General features: G+C 35.6%; 2 protein-coding genes across 5 annotated transcripts; one reads left to right on the forward strand and one right to left on the reverse strand.

The window, feature by feature from the left end:
• Window positions 1–4,642: 4,642 nt before the first annotated feature.
• LOC136814979 (RUN and FYVE domain-containing protein 1-like) lies at window positions 4,643–12,839 on the forward strand. Of its 4 annotated transcripts, none has more exons than XM_067071408.1 (13): window positions 4,643–4,931; window positions 5,589–5,662; window positions 6,803–6,844; window positions 7,436–7,594; window positions 7,780–8,013; window positions 8,491–8,643; window positions 9,456–9,569; window positions 9,948–10,072; window positions 10,457–10,589; window positions 10,823–10,896; window positions 11,407–11,514; window positions 11,788–11,873; window positions 12,278–12,839. In XM_067071408.1, the coding sequence occupies exons 1-13, from the start codon at window positions 4,871–4,873 to the stop codon at window positions 12,310–12,312; spliced, it is 1,398 nt and encodes a 465-aa protein (XP_066927509.1). In that variant the 5' UTR covers window positions 4,643–4,870; the 3' UTR covers window positions 12,313–12,839. The 4 variants fall into 4 exon arrangements, with proteins under 4 accessions (XP_066927509.1, XP_066927508.1, XP_066927510.1 ...); XM_067071407.1 differs by having other exon boundaries at window positions 4,868–5,124; window positions 5,589–5,704; XM_067071409.1 differs by having other exon boundaries at window positions 4,873–5,124.
• Window positions 12,840–12,949: 110 nt separating this feature from the next.
• On the reverse strand, window positions 12,950–14,798 carry LOC136815012 (uncharacterized). The gene is made up of 2 exons (XM_067071447.1): window positions 14,793–14,798; window positions 12,950–14,226 (listed from the first exon to the last, which is right to left on the reverse strand). The coding sequence occupies exons 1-2, from the start codon at window positions 14,796–14,798 to the stop codon at window positions 13,303–13,305; spliced, it is 930 nt and encodes a 309-aa protein (XP_066927548.1). The 3' UTR covers window positions 12,950–13,302.
• Window positions 14,799–15,960: the final 1,162 nt, after the last annotated feature.

Here is a 15,960-nt window from a genome sequence, read left to right on the forward strand (position 1 = left end):
TTCTTCAAAGGATAAGTCAGAGTCTATCAGAACACCGAGATCTTTTTCAACGAAAACATGTTCAAGTTGTTCACCTCTAAGTGAATAAGGGTGCGCGTGGACAATATTCCAATATTTACCGAGAGTGAGAACGTGGCACTTATCTGGGTGAAATCTTAATAGCCAATCATTTGACCACTTTTCAAGTTTGTGTATGTCTTGTTGGATAGCCAATGAGTCCTCAATCGAGTTGACTTCTCTGAAAGTCTTCGTGTCGTCAGCAAATAGGAGAATCGAAGACAGCACATCGTCAGGGAGGTCGTTGATGTAGATCGCAAGGTTTTGGGCACCCTTGTTTTTATAAATTGGAGTCACATGTGCCATCTTCCATCAACTAACATTTTCTGGTGTATATCATCCGGACCGAAGGATTTACTCACGTCCAGCAATTTTATCCGTTTTCTCATTATATCTTCTGTTATGATGATGTTCTCAACTTGAATCTCCGTTCGTGTAGGAAAATCGGGAATCGTTCCTGGGGGCTCATTGGTAAAGACGCTGCAAAACTGTTTTTGTAGGATGTTAGCCTTGTCGAGATCGTCGTGTTTAATCGATGATTTGTCATCAGGGTTTTCAAGTAGTGGTGAGACTCCGCTTGATGACTTAAGTTTAGATCTTACATGAGACCAAAATATCTTTGGCTTTTCCTTGGATTTATCACAAATGCTTTTTTCATAAGTCCTGTGGGCCTTTGACATCAAACGATTAAAACGATTTCTTACAATAGTGTAATTGGCACGATGACGACCTCTGTCGAGAGGTGCAGATCTTAACCACCTTCTATGGAGCGTTTTTTTAACTTGATTTCATCTTGAAGATTCTTATTAATTGGAACTTTACCTTTTTTCCTCCAAAAATCGTTTCCAACTTCTTTCAAAGGGACAAATCGATTTCTGAAATCAATGAAAACTTTCTTCAACGATTCCCAAAGATCTTCCACTGATTTGTTTACAAATGCATTTTTGAAACCTTCTTTCCATTCCCTCAACGTCGGGTCATTTTTCATTGATTTGAAACTGGCCGAAGCATAGATGAACCTTGTTTGCGTAGGTTTGGAGTATGCGTAGCAAACGACATTGAAAGCCAACGAACTATGGTCACTATTTCCTAGTGGTCTTAGGTAGTCGAGATTCCTAATTTGGTTTTCTTCGCCTGTTAAGATCAAGTCGATGAGGGATGGGTAATCAGTTCCTCTACATCGAGTTGGTTCATTAACATGTTGATGGAGATATGCGTCTCTCAAAGCATTTAAGAATTTCTCTTCTTTGCTATCCTCCAGATGCGGGGTGGTCCAGTTTTCCCAATTGATTGTTGGAAAGTTGAAATCACCTAACAAACATTTGTGCGAATATTTCTTGTTTAATGCAATGGACTTGATCAATAAGTTTAGGTTGTTCTTGTTTTCGTTGGAGGACGTAAATCTAGTTGGGCTTAGATAAATGCATGCAACAGCGAGCAAATCTTTTCCTGATAGTTGTACTTCAATCATGCAAACTTCATTGAAAGTCACTGGAGGCTTGGCATCGATTACCAAGTGTTTAATGGATATATGAACAAATATGACAATGCCACGCCACTTGATGATCTGTATCTAGTTTAACTTGGCTAGCGATTTTGTAGTCATCGAATTCATATTCATGTAGCTCCTTCAAGGCACCTGCTTTTGTCTTAGCTTCGCAGATTGCAATTATATGGGGCTTTTTTCCCGGGCCATGGACTGTAATTCTTTTTTCTTAAACGATGTTAACTGATCTGGATTTGTATAAAGGATCTTCATTTCTTGTTTTGGAGCGGTTTTTTCCCCTATATTTTGATGATGTTTGTCTATGTTAGGTTTTCGGAGAAGGAAACATTCTTCTCTGTTGGTGATTACGCCATTGATGATTTTTTCTTGAGTGGCACCATCTTGATACTGAACCCGTTTTTTGAATTACCACGGACGCGATATATTCCTGATGTTGGAGATTTTGTTGCATTCAATTCTTTAGCTTCGATAGACAATTGGTGCACTTTCTTACGCAAATCAGGCATAAGGTCTATGAGTATTGTGTTTATAAAAAAATAAGTCTAAGTTCAAAAATGAAAATGTCTGAATTCAATGAAAAAAGTATAAGTCTGATTGAAAAAGTTCTTAAATGAAAATAAAGGCTTGAAATGAAATACTGAACCTATTAATCATGTCAAGGCAAGGCCCTAATCTATCAGTGTGTACTGAGAGAACAAAACAAAATGGCTGCCTGAAAGTAAAAAGAAGATGGTTGCCAAAGAACAAGAACAAAAATGAAACCTACCAGGTAGCCAATATAAGAATTCTGTCAATGAATTGACTATTGATTGACTTGAGTTGAAGTTGGCATAAAAATTGAATTTACTTTTTAAAGCTTGTCTTGATGCCATTATGGTCAGTCAGCATGACATGACACAAAATGGTAGCTCTGAGGTGTGACTGAAGTGAGGTCTTAAGTAGACTGAGTTCACACTGTGACATGATACTGAAAATGAGGCCATGGAAACCAGGTGTGCCTAACATACTAAAATAAAATAAATGAATAAATATAGCCTAGTCTAGCTAGCCTAGCCTAATGGCACACAAATGAGATAAGTTACAGTAAGTATATAATGAATAAAGACTATTTCCAAGGTGCAAAAAATTTTGTTTCATGATTTATAAATCAAATTTTGTACTTTTTATTTTTGTTTTTGAAATATATTTTGATAAAAGTCACTTTACAAATTCCAACACCCTTTTTATTAGCTGAAATCGATATAAAGGTCAAAGCAGTTTTTCTTTGCTTAGTGGTCAGAGAGGAATAATCTTTTTTCAATCAGTGATTCAAGCTTTCATATTAGTGAGGTTAAGTATACCGGGATAATCACGACGACGGACGAAAAATGTAATAGGCTAGTGGAAATACGAAATTTGATTGGTTGAAACTCACTAGCCTGTTAAATTTTCGTTCGTCGTCGTGATTTTACCGATTTACTTAACCTCACTATTATTCATGTCTCTAAAGAAGGGTGTGGGAATTAGACGAGGGATGACGATATTAGACCAACTTTCTTTTTTAAAAAGATTCCTGTAATTAAAAGGACACTTCAAGGTTTTATTTTAACATAAATGTCCCGTTTCATATCAGACAAATGTTTCGTATCATGACATAGTATCCGCCTATTGTTATATTATGCTTATTTAATCATAATACATTTTCCTCTTTCTGACCAATCTTGCTCCACATTCGTGTTAATTCAATGTGAAAAAGCTTGTGGATTAAAATTGATAAGTAAGCAAACGACATCACTCTTTTTTAAAAACCTTTAAAATGATAAAAATAAGAACAATATTGATCCCCAGAATTCTAAAAAGAATCTCCAAACAAATTTTTAGTAGGATTGGGTATGAATCCTGCTGTAACACCTCTGTATGTGCTAAAATAACATGTTAAGAACAAATTGATACTAAAAAAACCAAAGGAAATAAGAAAAGCCTCAACAGAAAAATTATGACCTCAAAATTTGGTATTTTCTCAAATTTTACACCAGTGCACTTTTTCACACTCACAAATCAGTGAACTTTCCAAAGTCCAAAAAATCTACCCTTAAGGGCCGCACGTCCGGTAGGTCAATTACCTGGGGGCCCCCTCCCGGGCTGAATATCCAAGCTGTAAACATATAATTTCTGACTCCTGATGTTTCTGACAGATACAGCTTGTTCTACGTTCTACCTAGATGGTTGGAAACCCATGTTTGGCAAATTCTTAGCTGAACAACATCCGACTTTTGAATGTAATTCGATACAGAAACACCAGGGTAAGAAAAAATACTTTACCGAATGGATATCTAGGTAGGTATACTAGATCTTTCATTCTGCGCATGTCACACTCTTCTCTAAAGGAATTTGCGAATATGTTATTCAGTCAAAACAATCAAAACCGCGTTGCATTTTGCTTGAAAACGAAAGTGAAAGTGATTAGGCTCTAATGTATTGCTTCCAGTTGATCCTGGTGCAATTTTTTTGCTTTATGAAAAAGATCAAAGTGGTGCCTGGTCAGATCCTCTTACGAAGCCATGATCTTTAAAGTGAATAGACCTTTTCATAAATTACGTCATGAACATCACTTGCCTCCTTTTGAAATAGACGATATCGCGTTTAGATAAATGCAATGCATTCTGGTTTCTCGGGGACTCTCAAAGGAATTATAATGTCGATTATATAATGATCTGGAATAGATTATAATTCCCTTGAGGGTCCCCGAGAAACCAGAATGCATTGCATTTATCTAAAGGCGATATCGTCTATTATTCCCTGCAAAAGTATGACATACATTTTGTTCTATTTGATCTTGGCTTATGTTTAAAGTACGTTGCACTCAAAATAATTAATGACAATGGCAATGTATAATGTACGTTGTGAAACTCTATTTTGTATTTAACACAACAAATTGTCAGAGAATATTGTTGGCTTGTCACTTGATATTTGCTACAAATTGCGTCAATTCGAAATGTTACAAAGGAAGGGATTACGATTTCACGTGCAAAACATTACCTCATCATGGAACAAATACAAAACAGATAAAACTACAAGTCGAAACTTAAAGAATGCCAAACAATACTATTGTGTCAATGTTGACAAATATCAAAATAAAACATGTCTGTACAAATTTACGTATGAAACACAAGCGAAATCAGATGACTGAAAAAAAAACAAGATATTTTTATAGTTATTGAGATCATATTTATGTCATCATTAGTATTGCGGTAGTTCAGTGTTGTTATTTGTCGAGAGCAGCTTCGATACAAAATTTTACAGAGGGGAACATTTTTTCTGATCACTATGGACGCTGACAAAAAAGCACCACCACCTAAAGAAATTTTTGAGAATGGTGGAGAAGAAGGTATTTTACGAACCAGTTCTTTGATATAAAGTGTATTCACTTAAAATTCCAGATTATTCCTTATAGTTAGTTTATACAAATTGTCCCTGTCACCAGATAAATCTTGATGTTTAAGCGTTTTAGGAATCTCTGCAACAGAAATTCTTATGTGATGTCATGTTGTTGTTTTTCTTCTTTCTTCTACTTTCGTTCTGTAAGTAAACTCTATTCCTTCTTAGATTTCAAATATACTTCCAAGAAAAAGTCTTTGCATTTAACGACTACAATGGGCTCTTCAAAAAAAAATTTTACATGGGGGGTGGAGGATATATTGTCCGGGGGGGGTAGCAAAAAATCATCAAAATTTGCCTTGTCCGGGGTGTAAATTTGCTCCGTCCGGGGGTAATTTGGTGTGTCCGGAGGGTCAGCAGATGCTTTTTCGGGAGGTAAAACCTATTTTCCGGGGGGCCAAAAGTCACCCTGTCCGGGGGGTAAATCACTAAAAATTGTTATATCCTCCACCCCCATGTAAAATTTTTTTCTGGAAGAGCCCAATTTACATTTTGCTGAAAAAACTGAAGACACGACTAGCTAGCATCACAAATAAAGCACCTTAACTCTTCTTAAAGTCTCTTCTTTAAGAACTTCGTTACATTTTCACAATTTCTTACATTTTAGTGTTCGATGATCCGGATGGCATTTTGAAGAAGAAGAAGAAGAGCAAGAATAAAGCGGTTCCTTCTTCACAAACTGTAAGATCGTCTGCCACAATCAACATTATACGAACTCTCAAGGTTCGTCTGTCTCTGTCTCGTCGTCCGTACGATGATCGCAATAAACCAGGGGTTTCCGATTCGAGATGCCTTGGAGTTTTTACAAGATACTTCACTGATTTGTCATTTAAAGTGAAAGAGATGACGCGTTCTTTAGAAAAAGTAATAAGATTCTTTTATTACATCTTAACGACCAACCAAATCAAATAAGAGCTTGTAAAAACTCCAGCTCGTCCCTTCAATTCAGACCTCTGCTCCTGTGTTCTCTTCAAGAATGCTTTTTTATAAGAACAACCCAATTTTTTGAAGCCTTATGACGTTCTAAATTTTTTTAGTTTTAAGCCAAAAAATGTTTTAACCTCTTCTTATTTTCACTATTTTGTGGGTATTTTTATATGCCATTTCCTTAGAAATCAGGTGTTTTAGAGTCAGCTACTTAATCCTTAGAATATTCTTAAAATTTTGGCCATCGAAGCCTTAGTTCTTATATACTTTGTTCTTATAACAGAAAACGTGTATACACGTAAACAATCGCCCTTACTGCCATATACTAAACATTATCTTTAAAAATTTGTCCAAATTTGACCATCTTTTATAATAAATTTTATCTCTACTCTAAGAGTCGTTTTTAAGTCATATCCAATGCAAAAAGGGCTCAACATTTACATTTTTAATCTAGATAAAAAAGGAGCAGAAAAATGTCCTGGTTATTATTGACGTCAGCAACATTGTTTACTTTAGCTTTAAATTCACAAAAACTCAGAGATCAGTCTTTTTTGAAAAATGCTGATCTAGAAAATACTTTAAAAGTCATCACTTATTAGGCGAATAAACACATGATTGTCACTGTGTACTTGAATTGACTTGAAATTTCTTGTCCGGAGAAGTATATGCAAATCATCTGTTTTTACCTTTAAAGTTTTAAAAATTTTGCCTGGATGAGTGAAATGCAAAATTAATGTATTTTTTGCAGGTATATTCAATAACCATATGATCTTTTGTTAAAGATTGACTTTGTGATTATCAAACTGCCTCAAAAGTTTAATCCATAAAAGCCTTTGCTTTTATAGCGTCTAGCTAAGGAATTTAATGTATTTCTTTTTATCTCTTTATGAACAGGATGTTGTGACAAGTGAAGATGAAAAGGGAATGGCAATGAAGGTAATCTTACCATCTTCTTCTGCTTTGTGCATCTAAACATTTTCATCCAAGAAAAAAAGAAGATTTTGTTTTCATTGAAAGTTTTTCTTAATCTAGGATTGGTTTCTTACTTACTTTCTCACTTATACACTCCCTTCTCACAGAACCGATGGGATTTTTCATGACACTGGGAAAAATCTCTATAGAGATCGATACTATAAATTCTTTCATGATTTGGCATTTGAATTCCATTGTTTTCAAGTCAGAAATATGTATGGAACAAATAGCACAATATTTTGCAGTGAGGATTTGTTTATTTGATTGTTTTCAGCAAGGACAAAAATATTATGGTAAATTTTTCCAGTGGGAAGAGGTTCCACTGGGCCAGTGAAAAAGGGGTGTATTATACACCCCTGTCTCACAGCTGGTGGAAATTCTTCCAGCATTGGGGATGGAAATAATACACTTCTTTTCATTGAATTTCAAATGGGGGATGAAGACAAAGTCGATTTCTTAGTAGGGCTGAAGTTTTGGGGTATTTTTCCAACGGGCACAAAATTTTGGTCAAATTTTTCTGTGACTGGTTTTCATATCTGAAGACTTTATTTCTAGAGAGTATTGGAGTTAGAGAAAGAGCTTTTGGACATGCGCAGTTCGAAGAATGAAAGTGAAGAAGAAGTGAAAGGGTTGAAATATGAATTGGGTGGTCTTCAAAAGAATTTCAAAGAGTTAAAAGATTCATCAGCAGCATCTCTGGAAGAATTGGAAAAAGTAGGTTTGTCTCAGGGGCCTCGGTTCCACTTTGAATATGATAGGGCCATATATACTGATTAATCAGTAATTTTTGCATTTCAGTCCTATTAGTTCGCCTAAAGCACGTCTGTTTTAAGGTTATCAAACAATAGATTTTTTTGTTTTAAAAAAGTGACTCCTTGCTCCCCTCTTTGTTATTACAGTTCGAAGTGACGCGACTTTCAGATAAAAACGATGCTCTAAAGAAAGAAAATACTGACCTAATGAAACAAGTGGAGAACTCCATGACGCAACAAATTGCAGACCAGAAAGAATGCGAGCTCTTGAAAACTGATCTAAAAAACAAAACTGAAGAAATGAAAGTGTTGAAATTACAAGTTGATGAAATCAAAAGTCAACTTCTCAATTCTATATCCAGTAATAATGAGTCGCTTCAGGTGAGTATTTGACTGCAGTGTATCCAGAAAAAACAACCTTTAGAATGCCTGTTTTTAAAAACTGCTGTATGGCATAATGTCTCCATTTTATGTTTTTTTTGTATTAAAACTGCAATACTGTTTTCTTCAAATCACATTGAAACTTCTTGACCAATTAAGTGCCATTGGCAAAGACTGGTATTTGATTAATTAATAGTAGGAAAGATTCTATAAAATAGCACATTTTTTCTTTATAAACAACCAAGTCCCGAGTCTTCATATTAGCCGAACTTCTTTCACTCCCTCGCAAAGTAAAAGATTTTTGGATAGTCTTACCATGACAGGCAATGGCCCTTGACCCAAAATATATAATATCAGGTGTGATGTCAAAGCAATTTCAAAATTAGCTAAAATAATAAGCAGTCCAGGGCTGACCTAAAGATTGAATTTGTTTAAAAAGAATGTGTACCTCAGATACAAATTCTGCTTCGAAACTAGGTCATTGAGGAAGCGAAGAAAGAAATGAAAGAAATGACCGAGAGCATGAAACAGAAAGAAGAAACGCTCAAACAACAAATCACTCAACTTGAAAATGATTGCAAAGCAAAAGAAGACAAAATTAACAACGAAAAAGATTCCCTTCTAAAAGAGGTAGTGGTTGTTTTTATCGTTGCTGCTGTTCTAGCATGGAAATTTTTCAAACATTGATTAACGAAATTAAAACTGATTTTTTTAAGTTATTTATTTTTTTGTAGATAGGTATGGGTTTTTGGATTGTAAGTAGTTTCAAGCACATTGAAATATTTTCAAGATTCAATCACTGAGCCAATTATTACGAAACCTATTAAGAAACTGAACCTATTCTGAGGTCTCTTCCAAAATCTCTTAAAAACTTACCTTATGCATGAAACCTTTGGAGAGATTACGTTTTGACTTTTTTAACCCTCAGAGGACTTTGGAAGGTTAAAAAACAACCATCATCGTTCGCAAATACCCAGAACCCATTTTTGCCTAAGTCACACCCCCAGGGTTGGTCCCTTCAGAAGACTCTTCAAATATTCTACGTTACCACAATTGGATGCACCCCATAAAAATCATGCTTCGCCTCTCTTTCTCCTGTTAATATTGTGCAGAATTCGGGTACTGGGACAGGGTTGTATGCTTTGAAATATTTTTTCTAAACCATTTAGAAATCGAAAGTGAAAAAAATTCTTGTAGAACTGTGCTTGCCAGGATGACTGTTTTAATATCAAATAATTTCCAATCTTAGAACACTATTACTTTGAAAAAATTCATAAAATATTTCTTTCACTCCAAACACATAACTTTAGTGACTATGAACGGTGATTTTTCAGATTACATTAAGACAAAAATTTACATGAAACACGCTTAGCTAGATACCACAATCCAATACATACACACGCACGCCCTCCTAACTTTCATTTTCTTCATTTTCACCACAGCTAAATGAAGAACGAGAGAAAGTGAAAGTGAATAACAGTGAAATCAAAGTGTTAAAGAACGGAATCGAAAAATTGATCAAAGAGAAGACTGACGAAAAATCTTTCAGAATCAAAGTATGTTTTCAAAGAGCTGACAACAAAGAAGTGATAATTCTTGTCATTCGTGCCTTTTAGTTGACTCTCGCTTATTCGAGCACGTTAGCGAAAATAATTTTTTCGAATTGCAGAGGGATTCGAATTATAGAAAGTACTCAACGAACTTTCTCTTGGTCAGGACTGCAACTCAGTTCAAATTATATGAAGATTCAAATAATAGGAAGTTGGGATTGGTGAGGATACGGATACGCTGTGTGTCTGACTTGACACGTAAGGGTTTTGAATATTTATGAAACTTTTTCATCTAATGGATGGTGTATATATTGAACCAACTTTCTCTGGCCATGACGACTAAAAGACATATCTCAGAACCATTCCATTTTACTCTTTCTACAGATAGCAGAGCGTTTAAAAATGATTATTGAAGAGAAAAATGCTATGGAAGCTGCTTACAAACTCGACCTACAACAAGTGTCATGCGATTTTGAAGACCTCAAAAAACACTTCGTTCACGTTACAAGGTGACTAGCAAGCGGTCTTATTATTTAAAGATTGTATTCACATGCCCGGCGTGGCGCTTGAAGTAAGGCAGGCAAAACTTAAGGGGGAAATTTAAAGAAGATTTTTTTTCACTAGTTTGCGGAAATGTGCGGTGGTCATGCCTCCTTCTCCTCCCTCATCGACGGGACCCACGATTCCAACAAATTATAATAAGTGCAACTTAAGCCCTTCTTCAAAGAGGCAGGACTAATTTTTCGTCACCTTCAATCTTCTCAAATGTAAATGATTAAACAACAACTCAACATTCGAATGCTAACCCACGTATTTAGATTAAATTCTACTTCTGCATTTGAGCGACTGGAAATGATCCGAACTCATTCAAAATCATTTCATTAATTACTTAGCGACAAAGCAGAAATGTTTCAAAAATTGAGCGACGCTGTGTTCGAGAAATGCAAGAAACAACGCTGGGTACCTGACATTGAATCAGAAAATTGTACAAATTGTTGTGAAAAATTCTCTTTCACTCTCAGGAGGGTATGTTTCTCAATTGGAAGTTAAGGTGACATTATCGAATAATAGAATATCGAAAAGAAATTTGACTTTGGCTTTTAACTTGATCAAAAATGAAGCTTTGTCTAACATAACATCAAATGAGAGTGTCATATACATTATCTCCCAGTAGAAGGCTTAGATCTCGTCAATCTCCTTTTAACCACTCTTTTTACAACACATTGTTTGTAAAATTGTGTCTAAACATTTTTTTCCAGCACCACTGTCGAATGTGTGGTCATATCTTTTGTTTCAAATGCTCCGATCGATGGTTGCTTACTCCACACAATAGGTAAGTCGAAAAGTAATGTTTTCTGACCCCCTACCCTGTCCTCCAGTGGAGTCCCTGATCATGCCATCATGCCAAAAAAAGTTCTAATCCACAGGATTACGCTGAGAATATTCTTTTTTTCCCGGCATCACTCTTAAAGTCTCAATCGCATATCACGCTTTTTAAACTCATAAACTACGCCATCATGCCAAAAAAAGTTCTAATCCACAGGATTACGCTGAGAATATTATTTTTTTCCCGGCATCACTCTTAAAGTCTCAATCGCATATCACGCTTTTTAAACTCATAAACTACGCCATCGCGCCAAAAGAAATGCCCAAATCACATCGCTATGCAAACAACCGGGGTTGGGTTTGAACCTCTTCTGCAATCTAAGTAAAAAAGTGTGAGTAAATAAAAGGTATTCCTTTTCACCGATGGCTGTCTATTTGCTCTTTTTACTTTTTGTCGATTGCTCCGCGCTACTACAAGGAGTATGTTGCAAACTTAATCATTTTCTCTCCTGTTTAGCAAGAGAGTTCGTGCTTGTGATGTCTGTGCGGACACGTACACAGAACAACATTTGGATGCTGAACCAGGGCGTGATATAGATATGACTGACGCCCCTCCACAACAAATGTATGTATTCTTCATTACTCTGCTACAAACAAGCTTATTATGCCTAGATATAATGACATAGGAATAATTAGATGGTTTGATGAAACAAAATGATTTTGGTGTTAAGAAATTTCATATATTTCAAATTGCTTTACAGTATCTTGATTTACTGATGGGGAATTTATGAAGGTGAAATTTGTCTAAATTCATAAAGGATTGCTTAAAAAATCTCTTAACCTTTCGCCTTTTGGCCTAAAAACCAACTAACTTTCCCCCTATCTATTGTGATTGTAGGTATAGAGAATTGACAGGTGAAGAAATCGCCAAGTATGAAAAGGAGTACCAAGAGGACGAAGATGCAGAAGACGATGGTGGACCTGGTAATTCTTTTTTTCGATATTTCTACACCCCTAGCCACCAGGGGCGTTCACTCTAAGAGTCTGAAAAGTGGGGATCAATCGAATTTCTTTTGGCAAAACTTTGGAAAATCTGAAAATCTTTTGCCTTTTCTTTCCCGTTTTGACATAGGAGGATATGAAAATGTTTTGCCTTAAAATGGACAAAGATTTTTAAGAAAAGGGACCTAAATTAAAAGGCCTAAATTTTCCGCCTTCCTCATGACAATGCCTGTGGCATCACCAAAGAGCCAAACTTCACCTCCTGGCCAAAGATGTTATGTCACGCAAGTTTTGGTAATTTTCACAAATCGAAAGTGATATTTATCACATTGATCTAGACTCGATTGTAAAATTATATTATGCTCATGTTTTTTTTCATGCTATAGGTGAAACTTCTCGTTTGCTGGAGAAAGGAAAATGAGAATAAATCAAACAGAAACGAATTAGATCAGATCTACGTAACCTTCCTTCATCATCGTCCTCCAAAAAGAAGATGATTTCGTAATAACTCTGTCCCATATTACACCCCCTTCTCACAGACCCGGTAGGATTTTTTTCAACCAGTGGGGATAAAAATAACGGACTGAAACTTGATGGGGGTCGATATTCTCATATTTTTCATGGCTGGGAATTTCAATTCTTTTCATTTCAAGTCAATAAAATTCAGCGGGGATGGGAAAAAATAGTAAATATTTTGCAGTGAGGATTGGTTTAATGTATTATTTTCAGTGGGGACAAAGGTTGGAGGATGATTTTCCACTGGGGACCATATTTTGGCCAATCTTTCCATTGGGAAGGATTTCCAGTGGGGCTGTGAGAAGGGATACATATAGGGATATTACACATAAAAATGCATACAATTTTATTCCACATATTATATTAAAACGAAAAATATATTCTGGTAACGTATACCATGTTTTTAACGAATTAAAATTTTTTGATTGCTGTAAATAAGAATTTCCAATTTATTCTTAGAATTCATTTCTTTATTTTCTATCAGAATTTATACTTTTTATAACACACATTAATTTCTTTAATAAAGAAACAAGCTAAGGCTAACGCAACATAAATTATATCATTCCTTTTTCCCAGCGGTGTGTAAGCGAGCATGTTACCCCAATGACAATGTCTATACTTTGAGACAACAAGTTTATAAATAACAAAAACATTCAAACCCAACAAAAATTTATAAAAATACGAAATAAAAATTATTGTTCATTTAACCTATATTTCTTGTCTCTTTCGTTGCCATTTTAGAAATAGAACTTTAGTCATCAATTCCGACTACTCTTTCCAATTGTATAACCTTCAAGTTGGAAAATCAATTTTGGGTTCTTTTGTCTAATGGAAGTCTTGATACTTCTCCGCCATTTAATTTCAATTCTTTATCCATATTCCAGAATACAACAGTTCATTTCATAGACTTGCTTCTTCTGAATTGTTCGAAGATCTGTCTTTTCTTTCTCTTCCCATCCTCCCAGACTTCTTGGTGAGATTTCTGAGCAAACAGAACTTCAAATTCATCATCTCGACTACCAGTGGCTGTAGTGGTTACGATTGCTTTATGGTGATCAAAACCATTGGTGAACTGGTAATCTCTGGAAGATTGATGGCCACCAGAGACTGCTCCTCCATAACTTACCACAGCATTTGATCCAGGGTATGTATTATAGGATGACTGGTACATCGAATTCCCTGCATATGCACCGTTTCGATGATTCTGGTTGTTCCCAAATTGCCAGGGTTCAATATTGACCACATCTGAGGTTGTACCAACGCACCTGTTAGCATACTGCTTTACCATTCGTTTCGCTTCCTCCTTCTTCAACTCGATAAACTTAGACAACTCTTGAGACATTGTCCAATGGATCTGTTCAGTATCGGTAGATATTGGATATACATGCCGTTTCTTCAGAATAGGTTCTTCGAAGATGCATCGGTTCATATCATGCCAGAGTTGTTCAAATTCGATTCCTGTTTTACATCTCACCATTCGCATCATGAGGTTTTGGAACTCTTTGGCAGATCTGATATGTTTGTGTTTTCTCTCAGCTGGTTGTAACACAGCGTACAGACAAACTAGGAATGTTAGCGTTGCCACTAACCCAGCAATGATGAATATAGTCACCGTTTGTAGTAATGCCAACAGAGTTGCAACAGCTCCAAAGATTGCCATAGCTGACAGAAGGATTTTATTGATTTTATTCCAGTAGCGTGATGCCCACATATGACTTTTGTATTTGGCTTCGGTCTTCTGGATGAAGGTTTTCCATTTCTTGGTCATCTCCTTGAGGACTTCTTGTCCGATCTTCTTGAGCTCAATATCTTTATCCGTCTAAAACAAGTTAAGAATGAAATAATTGAGACATTTGAAGGATATTACGATTGAGTTGTTACCGAAGATTTAAGAATATCATCCATTTTTTTAATGATGGACTCAGACAAATCCCATCTATCATATATTCAATAGGATTAGAAATACCAAGATACAGTAAATTTATTCAAGGTTACGAAGGCGGAAATTTCCAGACAAATAATCCTCAAACTTTTATCGGCCTCTATCAGGGGGATCATTTTTCAACTTCTGGCTATGACCTGGGACAGAAGGTTACTTATTTAATCAGTCACAACAATGATCGCACGATCAAAACCAGTATATGAATCAAACTAGCTAGAATTCCTGATCCATCTTTCTTAGTTGAGGAGAGTTTTTTTGTCAAATTAGTCATTCTAAGGGTCGGAAAATTCACGATGTTTAGAAAATTTTTCAAAAAAGTCTCTCTAAGGGTCACCTTTTCAGCAAAAATCAGTCTCTCCAAGGGTCGGTTTTTTGAGGTCCCATCCGCCAACGTAAGTAGTTCCCCCTGGGTTTTTTGTCCACCTTGAAGTAACAAATCTCACCTCCATCTTTTCCTTTTTTTGTTATTTCTTCTCTCTCTCCAATGATACTGATACACTGATACAACAAAATATAAACGAAGAAAGATGTTGCAAAAAGTTTGAGCTAACAAAACTTCTAAAACAGAAAATATTAGCAAAGATTTTTTGAAACTCCTTTGAATCGAGCTCCCCCACCTCATGCAGTATTGATGCTTTTTCAATTTGATTTTATAGTATTTAATCAATATTAAGTCAAAATTTCTCAATGTGAAATAATATGTTATTCAGGATTTCCAGCAAACATGATTATTTAATTCAACTTATTAAATCTCACTTCATAGGAAGAAAGACATATTCAGCATGGCTAAACATTTTCCCTTTCACGGTAAGAGTTATTTTCTCTACTCGTTTCTTATAAGAATATCGAAAGTTTTTGAAGCATTCAGTTGTTCTTAGCTCTTTGATATTCAAGCTTTTTTCACATGTACGTAAAATTTTACTTTAGACCTTACGGAAAATTGTTCGCAAGGTTGTCTTTTGGGAATCTCCCCGACATTATATAGAGTTTTTGTTGATTAAGAGGGTCTTGCGTGACTTTTCCTTCCGTTCAAAAATTTTTGAACGTAAGCAAACTCTACTTAAGGCCTTAAAACACTACGTAAGCCCAGGGAAATTTCCCACCCTTCAAGGTCTTTAAGTAAAATTCTACGTACATGTGAAAAAAGCTTTAGACTTAAAAATGTTCTTAATCTTGCCAATTTGTGATATTTCGGTCCATTTTACTAAGAAATTTGGTATTTTAGAGTCCACAAAGCCTTCTGGTTTTAACTTGTTGCGGAACGAGCGTTGAGCGCGCGAAGCGCGCGAAGCGAGTGGAGCATCCTTTCTCTAGATCTGCGCATGCGAGATGAGGGAATTTTGTTGTATATGCTTGAAAAATCAAAAAGTCAATCAGGTTACCACGTGAAATATCTCCTTTGCTAAACGAAAGCCAAAAAGATCTCTTTTGCTACTAAACGATAGCCAAAAGCTGAAAGTATCAACCAAATCGTAGTAGTAGTAGTAGTTATTTTCTTATCGACTCATGATTTTATGCTGTAAAAATGATCTATTTTGGACTTTTGGTCATTTTTCATGATGATATAATTGGTGGTTGTCCCTTTTGGATTTTCAAACTTGACAATGAAAC

This window comes from Clytia hemisphaerica, unplaced genomic scaffold, assembly GCF_902728285.1.
Source record: "Clytia hemisphaerica strain Z4C2 unplaced genomic scaffold, Clytia hemisphaerica genome assembly, whole genome shotgun sequence".
NCBI classification, from domain to species: Eukaryota; Metazoa; Cnidaria; class Hydrozoa; order Leptothecata; family Clytiidae; genus Clytia; species Clytia hemisphaerica.

Coding starts and splice junctions, on each gene's coding strand:
- LOC136814979 (XM_067071407.1), top strand. CDS start 5,088: ATGTTGTTGTTTTTCTTCTTTCTTCTACTTTCGTTCT. Junction 5,705..6,802: donor ACATTATACGAACTCTCAAG/GTTCGTCTGTCT, acceptor CTTTATGAACAG/GATGTTGTGACAAGTGAAGA. Junction 7,595..7,779: donor CTCTGGAAGAATTGGAAAAA/GTAGGTTTGTCT, acceptor TTGTTATTACAG/TTCGAAGTGACGCGACTTTC.